This window comes from Carassius auratus, chromosome 48 (genome assembly GCF_003368295.1).
Source record: "Carassius auratus strain Wakin chromosome 48, ASM336829v1, whole genome shotgun sequence".
NCBI lineage: Eukaryota > Metazoa > Chordata > Actinopteri > Cypriniformes > Cyprinidae > Carassius > Carassius auratus.
The window spans coordinates 9,430,389-9,452,815 of record NC_039290.1 but is presented as its reverse complement, the minus strand read 5'-3'; the positions used below and the strand labels follow the sequence as shown (position 1 = coordinate 9,452,815).

The 22,427-nt window shown below is 36.4% G+C and overlaps 2 protein-coding genes across 2 annotated transcripts in view; both read left to right on the top strand.

Moving 5' to 3' along the window:
* Positions 1-7,148, top strand: part of LOC113065793 (tetratricopeptide repeat protein 39B-like) — a 14,156-nt gene extending 7,008 nt beyond the window's left edge. The window contains exons 9-19 of the mRNA XM_026237322.1: positions 68-133; positions 208-316; positions 527-594; positions 1,751-1,810; positions 2,349-2,510; positions 2,781-2,872; positions 2,943-3,063; positions 3,147-3,258; positions 4,525-4,642; positions 4,753-4,869; positions 6,085-7,148. Coding sequence (XP_026093107.1) covers positions 68-133; positions 208-316; positions 527-594; positions 1,751-1,810; positions 2,349-2,510; positions 2,781-2,872; positions 2,943-3,063; positions 3,147-3,258; positions 4,525-4,642; positions 4,753-4,869; positions 6,085-6,181 — 1,122 coding nt within the window. The 3' untranslated portion in view covers positions 6,182-7,148. The remainder of the gene's footprint in view (positions 1-67; positions 134-207; positions 317-526; positions 595-1,750; positions 1,811-2,348; positions 2,511-2,780; positions 2,873-2,942; positions 3,064-3,146; positions 3,259-4,524; positions 4,643-4,752; positions 4,870-6,084) is intronic.
* A 2,492-nt stretch (positions 7,149-9,640) lies between these two features.
* Positions 9,641-18,658, top strand: LOC113065792 (complement factor I-like). Its single transcript, XM_026237320.1, has 12 exons — positions 9,641-9,811; positions 12,168-12,711; positions 13,572-13,722; positions 13,801-13,988; positions 14,089-14,196; positions 14,311-14,415; positions 15,191-15,247; positions 15,392-15,531; positions 16,366-16,469; positions 16,550-16,830; positions 17,489-17,590; positions 18,344-18,658. The coding sequence occupies exons 1-12, from the start codon at positions 9,761-9,763 to the stop codon at positions 18,559-18,561; spliced, it is 2,049 nt and encodes a 682-aa protein (XP_026093105.1). The 5' UTR covers positions 9,641-9,760; the 3' UTR covers positions 18,562-18,658.
* The last annotated feature ends 3,769 nt before the right edge of the window (positions 18,659-22,427 follow it).

The following is a 22,427-nucleotide window of genomic DNA, read 5'->3' as shown; positions in this document are numbered from 1 at the left end:
TGACTGTGTTTACATCAGCGCATGAAGCTGTACGTGTTTAGTTGCTGTTTTGTGTCTCGCGTGTCAGATGCTGTCTTTATTACCTGCACGAATCCTGCGACTGCTGGAGTTTATCGGCTTCTCAGGGAACAGAGTGAGTGACACACGCTTCAGATCTCACACACACACACACACACACTCACAGTAACTGCTGTTGGTGTCCTGCAGGAGTTTGGTTTGTCGCAGCTGCGGGACGGCGCTGGCAGCCACAGTCTCAGATCCGTCCTGTGTGTGTTGACGCTGCTCTTCTATCACACTTACGTCAGTCTGATTCTGGGTAAACATGCTGGAAACACACCACACACACCTTTAATAAGCTCACAGACATCATACACGTCCAGACTCAGGAAACGGTTACAGAGAAACGGGATCGTACTGTAATCCACTGAGTAGGGCTGAGCAACTTGATTCAAAAATTGATTCGCAATTTATCTTTAAAACTTGATTGTGATTTTAAAAGTTTGTCCTCGTACTCTGTGTTTTTTAGGCACTGGTGAGGGGAATCTGGTGGAGGCCGAGGCTTTATTAGAGCCCTACATAGAGCGATTTCCACAGGTGAGAACCTGAACACACACACATTCACTCACTCACTCACTCACACTCATTCACTGACTCACACACACTCCCAAACTCTCTCACTCTCTCACTCAGACTTAGTTACACTCACTCACACACTCTCTTTCTCTCACTCACACTTACTCCTTCAATCACACTCTCACTTGCTCACTTACTTCCACACTCTCTCACTCTATCACTCGCTCACTCCCACACTCTCTCACTCTCAAACTCTATCACTCTCCCATTCCCACACTCACTCACTCCCACACTCACTCACACTCACTCACTCCCACACTCTCTCACTCTATCACTTTCTCACTCCCACAATCTCTCACTCACAAACACACACACACACACACACACACTCACTCACTCACTCACTCACTTCCACACTCTCACACTCACTCACTCACTCTCACACACACTCTCTCACTCACACACTCACTCACTCTCTCTCACTCCCTCACTCACTCGCTCACTCCCACACTCTCTCACTCTCACACTCACACTCACTCACTCCCACACTCACTCACACACTCACTCACACTCCCACACTCTCTGACTCTCACACTCACTCACTCACTTTCTCACTCTCACACTCACACACACTCACTCACTCACACTCTCACACTCACTCACTCCCACACTCACTCACACACTCACTCACACTCCCACACTCTCACACTCACTCACTCACTTTCTCACTCTCACACTCACACACACTCACTCACTCTCACACACACACACTCACTCCCTCACTCTCACACTCACTCGCTCACTCTCACACTCCCACACTCTCTCACTCTCACACTCACTCACTCACTCTCTCACTCCCACACTCTCTCACACTCACACACACTCACTCACTCTCACACACACACACACTCACTCACACAGACAGACTCTCTCACTCACACTTATTCACTCAAACATACACACACTCTCTCTCACACACACTCTCTCACTCAAACTTACACACACATACACACACACACACAGAGAGATGGTATTTTATTCATCTTATATTTACTCAAACTAATATGCTGTTAGTTTGATGTTTAGCATAATGCTTCCAAAATGAAAGATGATCATGATTTATTAAATATGAATCTTCAGTCGTGTTACTCAATGAAATGTCAATGTTTTTCCCCAGGGCTCAATCATTCTGTTTTACTCGGCTCGCACCGCGTTACTGAGAGGAAACTTTGAGAAGGTGAGCGATTTATGAAGACTTTACACTTTTACTCTATCAGTATTTGTAACGAAAATAAGTCTCTTCGGCTCACTAAGACTGTATTTATTTAATCAGAAATACAGTAAAAATAGTGAAATATTATTCTAATCTAAAATCATCTGTTTTCTGTGTGAATCTGTGTTAAAGTGTAATTTATTTCTGTGATGCTCCGCTGTATTTTCAGCATCATTCCTCAGTCTTCAGTGTCACATGATCTTCAGAAATCAGAATAATATGATGATTTACTGCTCAAGAAACATTTCTCTCTCTCTGTGTGTGTGTGTCTCTCTCTCTGTGTGTGTGTGTGTGTGTGTGTGTGTGTGTGTGTGTGTGTGTGTCTCTCTCTCTCTCTCTCTCTGTGTGTGTGTGTGTGTGTGTCTCTCTCTCTCTCTCTCTGTGTGTGTGTGTCTCTCTCTCTCTCTCTCTCTCTCTCTCTCTCTCTCTCTGTGTGTGTGTGTGTGTGTGTCTCTCTCTCTCTCTCTCTCTCTCTCTCTCTCTGTGTGTGTGTGTGTCTCAGGCGCTGGTGAAGTTCCAGGAGTGTATCTCCACACAGCAGCAGTGGCGTCAGATCCATCATCTGTGTTACTGGGAGCTGATGTGGTGTCACTCGTTCCAGCAGCAGTGGAGAGAGGCGTATCGATACGCAGAGCTGCTGTGCCGAGAGAGCCGCTGGTCTAAAGTAACACACTCATATTCACTAACATCACTGACTGAACTGCGCTGACTCTATCAGATAAAAACAGCACTACACTCATCTGAATAATGACTCAGCTCAAACTGAATTAGATTCATAACTTATGCATTTCTCAACATTAATATTATTGTTTCCTGTTTATTAATGTGAAGCTGCCTGAAGCGCTCTGTGTTGTGTAAAGTACTTTGAGGAGATCTGCTGTCTCTGGTATGAAGCAGTGCAGGAATAAAAGCTGATCGGTGTTTGCTGTCGCAGGCCATCTACGTCTATCAGAAAGCTGCCATCCTGAGCATGATGTGTGAGGAGGAGCTGAGGACGAGCGGAGAGGACGTGGTGGAGCTGTTCAGGTGAGTCCTCTCTGATCTCAGCTCACTTCCTGTGTCTGCTGAGGCTGACTTCCTGCTGCGTGTGTCGTAGGCAGGTGGAGGGACTGAAGCAGCGGCTGGCCGGGAAATCCATCCCTACGGAGAAGTTCGCCGTCAGGAAATCACGCAGATACTCGTCAGCCACACCTGTTAAACTGGTGATTCCTGCGCTGGTGCGTCTCACACACACACACACACACACACTCCAAAAACAGAGAGGAGGAAGAGATGCATCTGTGGTTTATTCCTCACACAGGAAATGATGTATGTGTGGAACGGCTTCACTATAGTTGGAAAACGTGCAGATGTCACTGAGAGTTTACTGATCACCATCGAGAGAGCAGAGGAGCAGCTGCGCAACGATCCCAGTGAGACACACACACACACACACACACACACACACACACACTCACGCACAGACACACACATACAGACACACTCAAGCATATGTAGAAAAAATAAAATAAATTATAACAAAAAAATGAACATCACAGTAATGAAACTGATTTATAATAACATCTTATAATATTTAACTAACAAATTATAACATTTCAACTCTCTCTCTCACACACACACGCACACACACTCACGCACAGACACACGCACACACACTCATGCACAGACACACACACACGCACACACACACTCTCTCTCTCTCTCTCTCTCTCTGTCTCTCACACACACACACACCACAATAATCTTATCAGACATGTTTATGAATTATTTTTTTTTACTGAATTTGACCTCAGAAATTACATCTGCATACTTTAAGGGAAAAAAACAAATAGCTGTTTTTATATATATATATATTTTTAGAGCTTCAGTTTGCTGCACAATTTGGCCAAAAAAATAAAAGAATAATAATAATAAAAATGATGATATTGTGTAAGATTGTCATACTGAGATATATTGTGATTGTAATAAGTATATGTATTATTATTATTATTATTCTTAAGATAATCAAATTAATAATCCCTCATTTTGACCAAATTTGAATAATAGTTATAAGGTTGCCTTGAGAAATTCTAATCATGCTAGAAACATGCTAGCGGCATGCTAGTAACTTGCTCAACATGCTAGCAACATGCTAGTAGAATGCTAATCATGCTAATAACCACGCTAACCATGCTAGAACCATCCTAGTGACATGCTAGTCACTTGTTTACCTTGGTAGCGACATGTTAATCTTTTGCTAATCATGCTAGCAAAATGCTAGTCACTGGCTAGTAATTCTAGCAACATGCTAGTCACTTGCTAATCAAGATAGTAACTTGCCAATCATGATAAAAACAAGCTAGTCACTTGTCAACCATGCTAAAGCACGCTAGTAACATGCTAATCATGCTAGAAGCAGGCTAGTCACTTGCTAATTATGCTAACAACATGCTAGTTACTTGCTAATCATGCTAGTAACTTGCCAATCACGATAGAAACAGGCTAGTCACTAGTTAACTATGCAAAAATATGCTAGCAACATGCTAATAATGCTAGCAACATGCTAGAAACTTGCTAGCAACATGCTAGAAACTTGCGTTATGTGATTTGTCATGAACTCTACAAGTCCATGCCAAGTCTCAAGTGAGTTACACAAACAAACGTGTGTGTGTGTGTGTGTGTGTGTGTGTGTGTGTCAGACCCATCTGAGTTCCACCCTGACGATCAGTGTCTGGTTCAGATGTTGAAGGGTTTGTGTTTGAAGCATCTGGGCCGACTGCTGCAGGCTGAGCTGTGCTTCACACAGGTGCTGAGCAGGTAAACACTCCACTTTTTGGTCTTTTTAAAGCCACTGTAAGTCAGTGGAGTGTCTTGTTGCTGTGTTGTGAATCAGCTGGAGGTTTGATGATGACTGTGTGTTTTCACAGTGAGAAGCGCATCCGTTATGATCACTATCTGATCCCCTTCACTCTCTATGAGCTGGGCTTACTCTACAAGCAGCAGGGCGATTACATCAAAGCCACACGCTACATCGAGGACGCCAAGTGAGTTCACTTTCACAGTAGATTAAATGACATCAGATCCCCTAAATAACACAACACTTCCTTTAGTGTATGGTGCTGCACACAATGTTACAATTGAGTGAAGTGAAATATAAAAGGAGTTCGAGTTACTGCCTTATGAAATCCAAGTTTTGAGCACTTTTACTGTGTCAGTTTGAACTTGACACATGGGAAAATGTTTGCTCAAAATTTGGATTTTATTACAGCAGTAACTCTAGTATTAATTTGTTAAGTCTGTTTTAATGCATCCTCTGTAACGGCTAAGAAATAGTGCAGAAAATTGGGCTGATGGTGCAATATGGCTCAGTGTGCATTGTCTCACATGCCATGTTTAAGGGTCCAAAAAAAAAGATTGGTTAAGCAAAAAGTGCTTAAAATTTGGATGTCATTAGGGCAGTAACTCTAGTATAAAGGCATTATGTCTTCTTTAGTGCCTCCTTTGAAGCGGCTGAGAAACAGAACCATGAATTGGGCTGATGGTGCAATAGGGCAGTGTGCATTGTCCCACATGCCAAGTTCAAGGATCCCAAAAACAACATTGGTGCAGCAAACAGTGTTCAAAATTGGGATTTTGTTACAGCAGTAACTCTAGTATTAATTTGTCAAGTCTGTTTTTATGCATCCTCCATAATGGCTGAGAAATAGTGCAGCAAATTGGGCTGATGGCACAATACAGCAGTGTGCATTGTCCCACATGCCAAGTTCAAGGATCCATAAAGAAAGATTGGTGAAGCATACAGTGTTCAAAATTGGAATTTAGGTAGAGCAGTAACTTTAATATCAAGACCTAATATAATATTTAACATATTCTCTTAAGTGGCTGAGAAATAGCACCACAAATTGGGCTGATGGTGCGATATGGCTCAGTGTGCACTGTCCCCACATGCCAAATTCAAAGGCCAAAAGAAATGTAGTAAAATGTTCAAAATTTGTATTTCACTAGATTATTACATTCCTTATTAAACCACTTAGTCGGATTTAACACATAAGTACAGTTGGTGGAGAAATTAATTTCTTCTTTCAATTTTAACAGCGCATATTGCGAGAAGCATTGGATGACTTATGAAAATGCCTTGTTATTTAAAGAAGAGGTTCATTTTTGGTTATATTGACCTCCTCTGAGTAGTTTAAACAGCTGCTCGAAAACCATATTTTAAGTAACACTTGATGAGTCTGACTGTGTTTGTGTGTTCGTAGGTTGAATTATAAGGACTATTCAATGGAGTCTCGTCTTCATTTCCGCATCCACGCGGCTCTCAGCAGTCTGAAGGGTTCTCCGACAAACTCTCCGTGATGAGCAGACGATCAGCGCTGACGTCCGAAGAACACAAGCACATCACGACCGTCACCGAAGCACCAAAGCTAGTGTACCTCGAACCGGAAGATTTGAACTCTCATTTGTCCTCGTAGTTTAAATACAGTCTTACGTTTGTTCAGCCAATCAGACGGCTGAAGAAAGTTGCTGGCGTCCAATCAGAAAACAGCTGCTGTAATGAATGTATCGTTATATTTTAAAGACCAAATATGTTTTTTCTGTCTGTGTGTCTTACATTGTGTGTGTGTTTCTGCACAGCTGTAGACGTCGAGTGTCTTTGTACATGTATCGTTCACATTAATTACAGTCTTATAAGATTATTAAGCTGATTACAAGTTTAGACGCTTCAAGCAATTCACAAAATTCATATTCATTTGAAAGCAATAATAATCAGCCAACAATCACGCTGAGAGGAAACATTTTATTTTCTAGAAATGGTTTTTTTTTGCTCTCTTTGAACTGTAAGTATAAACGTTTATTTTGAATGCTTTAAATGTAGCAGGTGGGACTGTTTTTATTTTATTTTGCATGTTCTAGTTTTAATGTATAAAAGCAAATATGTATTACAATAATCAAATACAGTTGATACTATTTTGGAAACATGTTTTTTTTTCTTTAAATCTCAAGTGCACTGAAAAAAAAAAAAAAGAAATATTTTTTTTCCCACGTTTTTGTCCTTTTATATATGGAAAATGACAAAAATGCTGGAAAAAAAAATAGTTTATGCATTATGTACATAATAATAAGCAGGTTTCTGCTTTGAGAGTGTTGCCTGATTATGTTAAATGATTATGTGCTTCTGAATATGAATTCTCATTAAACAAGCTCTTGTCAAGTGTGCAATGAAAAAACACCTTAAACACTTACTGTATGAGCTTGTTTTCAGAGAATGAATAATTATAATAGACTTCTATAATGTAAATAAAGATAAGTGCACGGTTTCTTCTGAACTGGGATGCTCTCGACTGTTTCTTCAGGTCATCGGTGTAATCTAGTTCTGACCTGTATGCAAACCTCTCTTTATAACGATAGACTGTGTGTCACGCCTGGTTATTAATGTGTGTGTGTGTGTGTGTGTGTGAGGGTTCTGCTGTTTGGACAGATGGGTTGAGTTCAGAAGTTTGTTGCTCTTTGGGTTTTATTTACACTTGGGTCAGAATACTTGGCCACACGACACTTATTCGCTCTTTCCAGTTGTGTTTCGTCTGATCAGTGTTTTATTCCACTGTCATCTGTTTCAGAAGTATTCCTCTTTCATTCCTGTTTGCTTTTGTTTTTTCTTTACACCAATAAAATACTGAGATGAACTTGATATTATTATTACAAACAAGTGTTGCAGGTTTTATTTACTGTCTGAAAAATTCTGTGACTTGTTCTCAAGTGTATGTTTGGCAGATTTACATGTGAAATAAACCTTTGGTTGACATGTTACTGTCCGGATGTAATTATGGAAGAACTGAAACACAACGTGAAAACACATTTTCTTAAAATGTTCAAAAACACAACTTTAAGAACTTTTCTCTTTAAAACACTTGAAAACTTATCAAACACATTTTCCTCTACTAAAAAATATATATATATAAATAAAAAAATAAACAGTTTTTATAGAGGATAAACAGTTTGGGGAAAGAAAAATCATTTTTAGGACTGAAGATCTGAAGCACTTTTTGTTGTAAATCTGGAAAAATATTGGGGGAACAAATTGGAGAAAGAAAAAGTTGCTAAAAGAGAAAAACGTTTTTTGACGCCAAAATTTTTTAATAAATTGACAGAAAAAAATAGAACAATTCGTAAGAACACTGTTCCCTTTATTTTTATTTTTTTTATTATTTTTATTTATTTATATATATATTTTTTTGCAGTATATAGATATATCATGTCCTGGTTTAGGGTTTATTTAAGTAGGTCCTAAAAATGAGTAAAAATCATATAATTATTATAAAATATACTTTAAAAATGTAACAAAAAACTAAAATTGGGTTATGTTTTGCTAAATCAAATGAATTTAAAATCACCATTGTTATTCTATTTGCATTATTTCCATCTTAGCTGTTGGAAACATTTAAAGGTATTAATTTATCACATATAATAATAATAATTTGAAGATGGCACCATTGAATCTCGGGTAACAGTAACTTCATATTCCTGTCTCTCTGCTTATGATCTGTTTATGTGTGTCCTGTGCTATCCGCTCAGTCCAGAAGTATTGGTTTAGTTTGAGACTGAGATTGAAATGCAGGTTAATGATTAAACAAACTCAATGCGTGTTTATTTAGTGTCCTGTTTCTGCTCAGTGTTTCGCTCGCATTGTAATGAAACGGCAGAATACTTGCACACAGTTCTTCTGTCACGACCGGTGGCTTGAATTGAGAAATACTGCATTTCATGTACAAATAACATCCTTGTGCAATTCATGATTGTTCCTCATTTAACATTTGCAGACATCACACTAACTACTGATAAATAAATACAGAGCGAATAGACTGATATCTGTACACTGTAAAATTGTTATATATCTAAATATATGTAAGTTTGGTAACACTTTACAATAAGGTTTCATTAGTTAATGTATTAACATGAATGAACAGTGCATTTATTACAGTCGACTGTATGAAAATGCAGTTGTTCATTGTTAGTTCATGTTAATTCACACTGTATTAACTAATACTTGATTTTAATAATGCATAAATGTTAAATTGACATTAAGATTAATAAACGCTGTGTTCATTCGTAGTTCATGTTAACTAAAGATCCTTATTGTTAAGTGTTACTGTATATTTTTCAATTGTAAACAATAATAATAATAGTAGAATTAAATCAAAGGGATTGTTAAAGTTTGGGGTTAATAACACTGGGTTTTTTGTCTTTGAAAGAAAATAATTTTATTTATCAAGGATGCATTTAATTGATCAAAAGTGCCAGTAAAGACATGCATAATAAAAAAAAACTCAAATAAATGCTGTTCTGTTCATCTGTGAATCCTTAAAAATTAAATGCATCACAGTTTCCACAGAAATATTGTGCAGCACAACTGTGTTCAACATTGCTAATAATCAGAAATGTTTCTTGAGCAGTAAATCATCATATTTTCATGATTTCTGAAGATCATGTGACACTGAAGACTGGAGGAATGATGCTGAAAATACAGCGGAGCATCACAGAAATACATTACACTTTAACACAGATTCACACAGAAAACAGATGATTTACATTAGAATAATATTTCACTATTTTTACTGTACTTCTAATCAAATAAATGCAGCCTTAGTGAGCCGAAGAGAGTCTTTCATAAACATAAATCTTACAAACCCCTAACTCTATAAATATATATATAGGATTTTGGACATTTATACATGATTAAAGTGTCAATAAACCAAGAGTGGTGACCTTTCCGGACCGAAGCTCTCGTTTCTCCTCCCACTGGGGTTTTCTCCTCCTTCTCTGATTCATTAATCATTGCTCGTCTGAATGTGTGTGTGATGGAGGTGTTTGGGTGAACTGAGCCGACAGGACAAAGATCAGGACACACACCGAGAGAAAGAAAGATCTGCAGGAATCATGAAGGTCCTCAGTGTTTTCTTCTTCATGTATCTTCTGCTCCAGACCACCGTGAGTTTCTGCTTCCTTCATCTGATCACATAACATTAATCACTGATGAACTCATCTGTTGAAAGATAAAAACTGTCTTGGAAACCTGCATGAAAACAGTCATTATTTGTGATAAATCTACTGGCACTAATAGAGCACCAAAGACACACTTCTAATAAAATTGCTAAAAATGTTTTTATATGACAGAACTCATTCAGCGTTAGTTTTGTTTTCAGGGTGGGACCTTTAGTTTGTTAAGTCCTCTGTTGCATCAACCTGTAGCTGAATTATTGCAAAATGTTGTATTTGGCAACTCTGATGAAATTTGGCTCACCTTCTCATCTTCACACTTCATCTGCTTTGATTGTGACGTATTTCCAAACTACTGTTTGTTTTAGCAGATGAATGAATCGCACATTGTTGTTTTTATCTCAGCAGCTTGATGTCTTCCGTCACAATGTTAATTTTCAGAAGAAATACTAAAAATATATATAATAAAGCATTATTCTTTTGATTGATGGAGTTACATTTACATTCATATTATTAAACCTCGGGTGTATCGACCGACAAAGTAAATAAATAAATAAAAAGGTTTGGAAATTTTAAAGATCACTACTTTATTGGAATGATACGAAACTCATTGACATTTATGGCAGTAGCTATGTAACCACAAAAAAAAATAAAATAAATAAAATAAAATAAATTAAATTGTGGAAAAAAAAAAATGTGGACTTGATTCCACAAAAAATTAAATAAAATATAAATAATAATAATAATAATAATAAACAAAATTGTGGATTTAATTCCACAAAAATAAATAAATAAATAAAAATTTTGGACTTGATAAAAAAAAAAAAAAAAAAAAAAAGTTTGCGGTCAAAAATGACCACCTTTGGAAATAAATGGGAAATATACAAAAATACAGATAATTTTTTTGTGTGTGTAGAAATCTGCAATTCATTCACGGTGCAGAAAAAATATCTAAAATATAAAAATCTCTAAAACATCATGAGTGCAAAAGAGATTGATTAACCTCTGATCATTTTTTTTCTTTCTTTCTTTTTTTTTAAGTTTATGTGAAAAAAATATTTCTTTTGTGTTCAGGTTTGACTGTAGTAAAATTAATGGAAAAACGGACAAAAAAATCTAAACCATTACAAAACGTTGTCTAAATATAAATCCAAATCCACAAAAAAAAAAAAAAAGATCTCTAAACCAGGATTTGTAAGCCTTTTCTATAGCGCTCTATAAGAACCTAGTTGCTAAAGCACAGAATTGCAGATGTTTTTATTGTATTATTGGCACCAGATGGCACTAATCTGCCTTCAAAATTAAGGATTAAAAACTCTCTATTTTAACATTGAAAACTGCTTTAATTGAAAATATGCACATTTTAGAATTTGTTATTTTATTATTTTCAGTGGTTAAAATGTATTATAGTTATTGCACAAATATGAATTAGTATGATTAAATAATCTACAACAAAAAGAAATATAAACATATTACATTGATTTTCCTGGAAATAAAAAAAAAAGTTAAATTTCAGGTGTCTGGTCACATTTGAACACGAACAACACAAGTGTGACTCCCAAATGAACAACACGACAATAATCACGGCAAGAGGACAATAATCATAATATGCATCAGCAAGCTTTGTTTAGACAACTAAATTAGGAACATTATCATTATTATTATTATTCAGGGTTTCTGCAAGTTAATTAAATTAATTCATTAGTTTTCCCACATTTACCTCCAAAGACAGATTATACAATTTCCAACCAATCTCCATTAATTTTAATTTTCACAAAATTTGAAAAAAATTGAAAAACACCTTTTTAAAACAACTTTTAATGTTTCTTCTGTTCAAAAATAACTGCAAAAAGTGTGGTTCTTCACCACTGTTTTTTTTTTTTTTTTTTTTTTTACAGTAAAAATGTTAAACGATTGAATTAACTTTAATCAAGATGCAGAAATAACATAGTAGCAGTTTTTTTTATTTTATTTTCAAATAATAAGAAAAATATCTGCCAATGAGTTCAGAAAAATTTGCTTAAAAGGAAAAAATATTCCTGTTTGACAGAAGTTTGCTCTGGTTTTAAGCTTAAACTGAAAATAAAATTTCAAATCTTTATTCTCGCATCTCCAGTAAATGTATAGTCACTTAAGGATGTTTAGATGTTTTTACTGAGAAAAAAAAAAGAAAAAAAAAAACGAGACAAAATTACAGGAAGATATATATGTTTTTTGCAGTACATGCAGAATTTGATTGCCACAACTTCTCATTCATTCCCACTTAGGACCTTAATTTGTGGAAAGATGAATTAAGACTTGAACTGTTGTAGTTTCCATTTTCTTAAAGTTTATTTCATCTGATTAGAGTTTGGAGGAGGAACAAGAGTCTTGGTCACATACAAATCCAACGGAAAAAACAGATACAGACTTGATGCAAAAACAAGAGTTGGGAAACCAAAGTGGGAAAACAGAACCAGACTTGGATCAGAAAACTGAAGAAAATGGACCATTAAACTCTGAACCAATAGCAAACCAAACAGAATCAGATGTTGTACCATTGGCATCTCCAGAACCCAAAACTTTTCCAAAACCAAAAGAATCCAGGCGTGACTCTGAGTCCCAATCTGATTCAAATCCCAAAGTTCCAAAAGAACGTGATGAGGATTTCTTGGGTGCAGCCCAATGTCTGAATCAGAAATACACATGGCAGTCTTGCTCTAAAGTGTTTTGTCCTCCGTGGAGGCGATGCATTGAAGGACAGTGTGTCTGTAAGATGCCGTACAAATGTCCACGGCAGCAGAACACCTGTACTCAGGAAGGACCCGTGTATTACTCCATGTGTCAGGCCAACGCCATCTCCTGCAGAACCAAGACGCCCATTTTCTCACACTTCAGCCCATCCTGCAAAGGTGAACTCAAAATATTACCTAATCAATATCAGACCGTTTTTCCAGAGTAAGTCTTTATGTTGCTATATGTTTCTTTGGAATTTAACAGAAGTTATTGATGTGTCTTTATAAGTCCTACATTGGCATCTAGGTGCATTTATCGAAACCTAGATGCTCCAGGTCGAAATTACTCTGATTGGATTCAACACAATTCACCAAAAATTACACTAACATTAATACTTTCCCCACATCTTTATCCCAATTTTTTAAAATTTATTCAACAACTATTTTTAATTGTTTTTCACAAAATGTGAAATTATTAACCGTATTTTATTTTATTTTTATATGTATTTATTTATTTGTAGTACTTTGCAGAAGCGCAAACAGTGAGTATGGCAACGCTTAGATCATTGGGTTCGATTCCCAGCAAAACTGACAAACATCAACTTATTAAACATTCAACGCAGCGTGCATTTCTTCAAACACAAATGTCAACCAACTGCATGTAAATATAAATAATCAGACAACAGTTGAAAAAAGGATGAGATAAAACTCACAGTTTTCTAAAATTATTTTAAGTCTGTGCAGTTATCGTTAACCATTAATTCTGCAGGTCAAAATGACTTGCTAAAATCACTTTCGGGAATACAAATATTGTATGCATATTACAACATTTCAAAATGCAAAAACTTTGCAGGCCAGATGAGAAACAATCATGAAATTTCAAGAAAAACAAATCCTAGCTTAACCAGCATTTCCAACAACTCAAAAAGGTGTTCGGGTCAAAATTGACCCGGAATATAATACAATGATTAAGAGTGTCAGATGATTTGGTGTGGAATTAGAAAGTATTCAACTTTTACGTACATTTTTGTGTCCAGCGACAGACAAGGTGTATGTAACTGTGAGTGTCTCTGACTCTAAGAACGTGGTCGAGATAAACACACATTTGGGGAAAATGCTGGTATGTGGCAAAGGCTGGAATATGGCTGCAGCAAATGTGGTTTGTCGAAACCCTCTGAAAGTCGAAAGGTAAACACACCTGCACACAAGACATCCCTTTCTCTCGACTCAGCACTAATTGCTCATCTTGTTCTGTCTGTCTCTCAGAGGAGCAGAGAAGGCGGATACTATCGAATATAAATCTCTTAACAAAGATACTCAATGGCCACGTCAGTGTATGAGGGTTCGCTGCATGGGATATGAGCTCTCATTGGCTGAGTGTAGGATCCATAATCCAGAGGAAATCACAGAAGGCACTACGGTGGCCGTCACAAAGTGCTATGAGGAACCTCAAGGTGCTGTTTCCTCTCGGATGTCATCACCATGTTAATGTTTAATGATAATCTGTTGTTTTGACACTTCTCTCACTCTCACTGATGGGTTTTCTCTGAGTAGCCGACTGTAAGAAGTTCATGTGTGCGAACGGGAAGTGTTTATCCAGTGGAAAACCCTGCAATGGTGTAGATGACTGTGGAGACAACAGTGACGAGATGTGCTGCCAAAGTGAGTCTGACATCATCATTCCTCTTCCTGTTTACTGTATTGAACCCATGACTTTGGTGATGCTGGAGTGAAGTGCACTGTTAATCCTGATTGTACTGTTTCTGCTGTGTGAAGAATGTCGAGGCCAGGGTTTCCTCTGTAAATCGGGTGTCTGTATTCCCCGTTCTGCCATCAAAGATGGAATCAGGGACTGTCTGGGAGGAGATGATGAACACACTGGTCAGTGAACTCTTCTGAGATCTCATTACTGTTCAATATATAAATAGGATTCAGTTTCTGAATGCAGAAACAGCTTATCTTTTCCTTTAACTTGTAACTTTTTAACTTTTTGCAAAAACAAAAAAATAAACAAATTCTGTTTTCTTCACACAATCTTGTTACAATTTTATTGCAAATTACTTCCTGTTTTACAGCTCTGCAATCAAATCTCATCTGAATAGATTTGTCTGTGATCTAGATACTTTTCCCCCCACAATCTTTCTATTTGTCTGATGGTCCTTCATTACGAATTTAGAACCTTTTGCCAATTTTATTAGAACAAATTTTGGTGCAACTGTAAGGTTTGATTGCTGCTGGAAAACCAAAGAAAGAGAGAATGACAGGATGACAGGAAAGAATGAAAAAGAATGAGAAAGAGAGAGCAAAAGAAAGAATTGTTCATTTTGTTTCCTAGAGAACAAATGAACCAAAGAACAAACGAACTAGAGACAGAAAGAACAAGAATAAGAGAATAAGGAAGAACAATATTGAAAGAAAGAAACAACAGAGGACAAAAGAAAGAACAAGAAAAAGAAAGTGCAGAGAGAAAGTACGAGGTTGAAAGAATAAGACTGAATGGATTAATAAAGATGAATAAACAAGAAGGAAAAACTACTTAACAATAACAAAAAAAAAGAATGTCAATTTTTGAGTCCAGCGATAATAATTGTTAGTAGTATTTTTGTTACACAGTTAGTTTTGATACACTTTTTCTGCCCTTCTCTTTGTGTTTCAGAAGAAGAAGTAACAAAACCAAAAAAAAAAGAAGAATTGTTTTCCGATCCAATGTCAGGTAAGAAAAACGTCACATCTAATGTCTGTCACTTCAGCAAACAAATCTCTGGAGGATCCCCTTCTAGATCTGGTCAAAGTTTAAAGTTTAGTAATTTTAGTTTTGAGTCATACAGCTGAATCAATATCCATCATGTTGTTCCAGAGATCAAAACCATCCGCTCGACTGCAGAGGACCAGCTGCAGTGCGGCATTCCCAATAAGGAGTATGTGTACAAACAGGAGGACGATAAGACTTCCCATTCACGCAAGAAGCGCTTAGTAGGAGGGGAAGAGGCTTTACCGGTCAGTCCTGAGAAATAAAAAACTTCAGAAAAACAGAAAAGTTGATACATGATGATATATATATCGCTATGATGAGATAAAGTGTCTGTTATTGATTCTGAATGTGTATATCGTAGAATGTAACTAAATAATTGCGCGACGCAGAACTGATTAAATGTTTTCGACGCGTTGAGTGATAAAGCAATATAAACTAATTTAAAAAAGCGCGGACGAACATGTGCATGTCAATGTGCGCTCAATGACGCATTTAAATCTTTTTTGCGTCTTTTTGCGCTTGAACGGTCCAAATGCCAGTCTTGGCAGGTTTTTACGTAATGTACACACATCCTTAAAGTTATAAATACAGGTGTAGTAAGAAAACAAAAGTTAAAATCGCTCTTTGCTCTTTACTGACCGACTTTAGTAGCTATAATAAAGATCAACGCATATTTCAATCACACAGATAAAACTTTCCAGTTTTATTTTACATTTGACTATTCAATTTCTGTAGTGTTATATACCTGCTTTTTGAGAGACGTTTGATTTTATTTGTCCTTGTTTTCTTTTAATAGCTTCCACTTTTTCACTAGCTCTATAGCATCGTTGTTGGCTAAGTGGATTTACGTGTTATAAAGTTAACAAACGTTATCTTGAGCAATAATGTTCGAAGTGGATGTCCAATGGCAGTAGACCTGGATGATTTTAAAATGACTGGTTTATTCATAAATTCTCACGACCACTGTGGAAATAAATAATGAATATTATTCTTATATTTTAAATGTCCACTTGTTTTGAACTTTACAAGAAATGTAATGCCAACCAGTAAGGAATGACCTCTGCGTGTGACTTATGTAGACTCAGATACAGTGGCAGGTGGCCATTCAGGATGAAGGTTCGATTCACTGCGGAGGGGCGTATTTGGGCGGCTGCTGGGTTTTGACCGCCGCCCACTGTGTCAGGTACAACCAATTACCACACGTTTTGATCAACCTGTACTGAACCCCTACTGGAACACAATAGAACATTTGTGTGTCTCTAGGCCTAAACCGAGGTCCTTCCGAATCAAGTTCTCTCTCTGGATGAAGCATCGTAAGCAGTCGACAACGGACAGCATCCCAGTAAAGAACATCATCATCCATCATAAATATAACCCTCAAACCTACGAGAACGACATTGCTTTGGTGCAGCTGGAGGAGCTGAATCTTTCAGACAAGTGCATGCAGGACAATCCCGCGGTCCGAGCCGTCTGCGTGCCCTGGTCAACCCAACAGTTCCAGCCCAATGACACCTGCACCATCTCCGGCTGGGGCCGCGACAGAGGTTCGGCTCCACAATTACGCACAAAATCTTCTAGCTCTGGTTTGCCTTTATAAGTTTGTGTCTGGTTAGAGAGAGAGAGAGAGAGAGAGAGAGAGAAACTGAAAAATAAAGAGTTGCATTCATGTGGAAGTCATAAATATTGCATAAAAAATAAGAATGCACCATGCATTTATGTAAAAGCATGATGAATTAAAACATTCTAAAACTAGCTCAAAATATGAAATATATCTGAAATCCTCCAACTGGATGGAATCATACACTCTTAAAAAAAATGCTGGGTTGTTTTAACCCAACTTTGGGTCAAATATGGACTAACTCAACTTTTGGGTTAAAAATGTAACTTAAAAATTTAACCCAATTGTTGGGTTAAGCCAAATTTGACCCAAAGATGGGTTGAAACAATCCCGCATTTATTAAGAATGTAGTCTGAGACTAAAGAAAAATCTCATTATGATGCATTCATCAACTTTCGTCAACCCATCCAGACTTCAAATCTGGGCAAAATTTGTGTCATGTTTCCAACTGCATTCAATTGTCAAGTTCATAATGTTGGCGTTTTATTGTTGTAGTGTTGTGTTAACCTGTCTTATATTGAGTTTTTTAACTCTAAAGGTGGTAAAGTTGAGGTTTTCTTATCTCTCAATCTGTCTGTTTGAAGAGGGGATATCAGCCGCGATTCTAAAATGGGCAAATGTGACGATTATCAGCGACTGCCAGAGTTATTACAAGGACCGTTTCCTTCCTGGAATGGAGTGTGCAGGTGTGTGTGTGTGTGTGTGTGTGTGTGTGTGTGTGTGTGTGTGTTTGTGAAAGTTGTAATTCTGAATTTGTAATTGTGAGTTTTTTCACAGTTTGTTGACAGAAAGAACAGGGATTGTAGAGAATGGGTCATTCATTAATTCATTTTTGCCTATTTATTGGGGAAATCTTATTAGAGCTAAAATCTATTACAACAGATTTTTTATAAAATGCAGCCTCCCATTCATTGGTAACCATATACTGTAAACATTCACTGAGCCTTCTAGATATTAAGCTTGCTGATGATTCTGAAATTATCATCAAATTTTATTTTGATTTTGGCATTCTGTTTTGTATTGATACAATTAGCAACAAATGGTTATTTAAATGCATACATATACATGAATGTAATGAATATAGTGTTGTCCTACAAATGACAAGAGAAAGCAATGTAGATATTAACCAAACTTTACAGTATTACAGCTATTTTAACATTATGACCCACCCAAACTCAAGAGTATCAAGAGTTTCCCAGAGGTAAAAATGATAGCACGTGAAAGCAGCCATAACTTCAGAGATGTTTCACAATACATTTAGAATATATTTTCTAATTATTTAGTAGCTTACAGTTTGAATACAAATGAGCAGATATATAGCAATGCATTGTGTGTGATTTAATGGTTAAGTTTTAGTTTAATCAAATAAAGAGTAACATGTGCTAAGTGGCTCTTCGTTCACCTGTTCCTGTGTCGTCATTGGTTGTTTTCTGTGTCAGGTGACCTGGAGGGGAAGGTGGACTCGTGTCAGGGTGACTCTGGAGGGCCGCTGGTGTGCACAGACGCGTCTGGTTTGTCGTACGTGTGGGGAATAGTGAGCTGGGGTGATAAATGTGGCGAACCCAATCATCCTGGCGTTTACACTAAAGTGGCGCACTATTTCGACTGGATCCGCTTCAACACAGGCTGGCCGGCCGTTACCAAATTTAACCAGTGAAATGAAGCAACAGACCAGTTCAAACTTGCTGATTGATGTTACTTTATGTGCTATTTGTATGTTGCTATTAAAATGCTGATTATCAAGCAATTTAAAAGCTTAGTCCAGTCTCTTTTTTGGTTTCAAAGTGTTTTGTAGTTTGTGGTGCTTTTGTAAAATTAAATCTGTTTTATGTTGCTTTCACACCGCACACACTTCTGATGTGAAACCAGATTTTAAAACCACATACAGTATAAATGTCATTAAGACTAGATTTGCAAAAGCTAGATTCTGTATATTTATCTTGCAAATGTAAACATGTTTTTGAATTTTCTCATCACAGGCCTGAGAGTTAAACCTGAGATTAACTAAAAAAAACACTTTGAGACAATTTTCGCCATACAGAAATTAATTGTAGTCATGAGTAACACTGATTTCTGAGTCTTAAATCAAGAGGCATTTTCTATATACATGAATAAAGTGACATGAGATATTTAGTCTTGCTTCCTGTGTGAAAAACAAACAAACAAAACTAGAAATAAAGGGAATTTTTCTTATTTTGGAAATGATCTGCCATTGGGGTAAAAATAATCTTGTTTCCATTTGCATTAAGATTATTTTTCCTACTTTATGGCCAATAATTTTAGTTGTTTTACTTAAAATGCACTTGTTTCCCCGCAGGAAACATGACTAAATATCTCATATCATTACTGGTATATTAATGAAACTTGATTTAGGAATTTTATTGATATTTGCACTTGAAATAAAACAAAGAATACTCAGTAAGAAAAGCATTTTTGCTGCAAGAATGAATGATTTAAACATTGCTTATGCTTTAAAAAAGGTGAAGAAGATGGAAAGAAACTTTAGGTTTAACAAAGAACAGGTTAGGTTCATAGAGTATGTTACCATGGGAACTGAGTATAAGTCCCTTCTCTTTAAGAAACAGGTTTGACTTACCCTGCTTTCTCAGGTTTGACAAACATTAACACACTCAGAGTTTTCTCTAATCTAAAGATAACTTTAAAGAACGTTGTGATACAGGAAGACATAATGTTGGGAGAAGAGAACCTTGCCAGTACGTTCTGGGAACACAAGCACACAAACACAAACTTAAGGGATCTGTGACTATTTCAATAATTCCTTCTTGATTCATTCAGGAAACATCTTTAGTTAATTAATGATTAATAAATCTAATTCAGTTAAGTTTTTAGGATTGAGAAATTATTTTTCCTCTGATTGCTTAGCTTATGCACTTACTACACTTTCAGTTTTCCTTAAGTTAAAAACATGTATGAAAATTGGGGTGTTTTATCACATTTTACATGATTTAGTTCATGTTTGTTACTTGGCTCATGTGAGTAGCTATCTTCGTGTAGCCTTGTTTTTATTTACTTAGTAAACAGTTTCTTTGACTATAGAGCAAAAGGGATAATGACACAATATCCACCTCTTTGACCTTTCCGGTAAGAGGCTGCTGTGTTTATTTTACCTGTTTGTCTGGTTCAGTCTGATGTCAGGCGTCTGTGGAGAAGGATTGTGAAGTGTTTATGTGAAGGACTGCAAAAGACATCAAAGAGAGCAGGATCACTTTAATATCACCCACTTATTACACGGCAGCTAATCAAATAAATACAAAACATGCACATCAAACTTTGTTTTGCAGCCAGGGCCCTAAATAAAAACAAATAAATAAATAAAAACACCTACTATAGGGGTCAAAATAGAACTTCAATAAAATATAAAAGTAAATAACTAATTTTTTTATTACATTTTATTATTTACAAATTACAATTGTAGCTAGTCGCCTATATGGCTATGATTGTACTAATACAGTTGTCTGATTGGTTTTATAGTCTCTCAAGCATTTAGAAATGACACACAAGAACATTTTACGTCAATAGAACCAAGGATTAGTTTTTGTAAGGGTTGTGATGTCCACAAGTTTTTGTTGGAGAAATTATAGAGGCTAGCATTTCTATTGCAAAAAGGTGGCCAGAAATGAAAGATTAGGTGGATATTTGAATTAAATATTTGGTCAATATTTAACAAGGATTTGATCATACTGTAAGTGTTACAACGTTAAATCAGGCCTTTGGTGCGCTTTGCATGCATTTGCAGTTTGGATTGTCAGCAGCGACTCTGAAATGTGCAAATGTGACACTTACTGTCACCTGCGAGAATTATTACAAGGACCATTTCCTCCCTGGAATGTACAGGTATGCAGGTGTTTCATAATCTGTGATGTCTAGCAGGTCTGGATTGTCGAGTGCCCTAACCTTTTAGTGTAACATGTATTATCTGTCTTAGAGTTTTTAAGTTATGTTCAGGTTTTAAAGAGTTGTTCTGATTAGCTCATTCTGTGCACCTGTTGTCTTTTTAGTTACCTTGTTAGTCCCTATGTTTAAAATACCTCTTAGTCTCGTTCTGTCCTTGTTTATGATTGTGTTTAGTAGTGCGTAACCCTGTTCTCCAGTGAGTTTGATATTAAACAAGTGTTCCTGAACTTTGTCCTTCATCATGCTACTGTTTGAGACAACCATTCTGTAACATTTAACCCTTTCCTGTTTGCTCCATTGTACATCCAACTCATTGACACAACTTTGTTCATTCTTGAAGTGAACATTTGCCTGTTTGGCAATTAGATCAGCTGTTTTTGAACTGAACGTGATGTGTCCGTTCAGTGTTTCCACGTAACAAACGTGCCTTGAATGCTTGTCTAACTCTTGTTTTCTTTTAGGGAGTAGTTCTCTCAAAAATGAAGCTCACCCTCAGGTCCTTCCAAACCTGTATGACCTGTCTGTATTTTCTGTAATATAAGTCACAGATTTTATCACCTGAAACATTCTGTGACTCATATTCCAATGTGATTTATATAAAGCAATTATATACACATTAGGATTCGTCCATTTGAGAATTCAGTTGGTCTTGTTTTAGCTGGTTTATGTTGGTCACCCAGGCTAAAGAATACCCTGTAAAACCAGCAATGACCAGGCTGGAAAAGCGGATAAAACCTGGTTTATTTCTTTAACACATTCCCCACACAATGATAGATTCAAATAAATTAATTTAGGTTTTGCGTTTAATATTAACTGTTGTTTATAATGAATGCCAGCCACTATAATTTATTATTTGTATTACACTTACATATTTAATTTCCTTTCTGTTCTGTTCCAGTTAAATGTAAAAAATTTATTGTGACGTGAAAACTAAAATGTTTATTTGCATACGTTTAGTTCTATTATACATTATTTATAGATTAGAATGCAATAATAAAATTTGATACTTTTTATTTTCTTAACTGTTACTTTACCAGGCAATTTCAATGAATATGGATTCAAAAAGACACCAGAAAGGTTGTTTAAAAAACTCTATTTCACGTCTTCATTGGCCTAATTAAACACGCCTTACAGTTTAATATTATACAGACAATCCATATTTAATGTTATTAGATGATTTGTTTAATGCATTTAATACATTATAATAAACCATTTGGATGTTTGGTGTTCTTATGCATGTTTGGACTGAGTTTGTGTTGCATTTTCATAGTTTTGTGCAGCATGTGGTGCTTTGAGCAAACTCTTTCTGTGATGCAATTGATTCAAAGTTTAGAAAAGCTTTGTTTCTCCCGTCACTTTCTCTGGAAGCAGGACGCTGTTGAATAACACTGATTTAACATGATTTAAGAACGCTGTATATGACATGCACCATAAGTAATAAATAAAGAAACACTGCATATACACATGTATAAGAATTGCAAAAATATATTTACAGGATATTTACAGTGGAGAAAATTGCTTGTGTAATGGTGTGTTTCGTTGTACAAAGATTCTGAATATGTTCTGAGAATGTTTTGCCAACGTACCCATTAAGTTATGAAAACACTA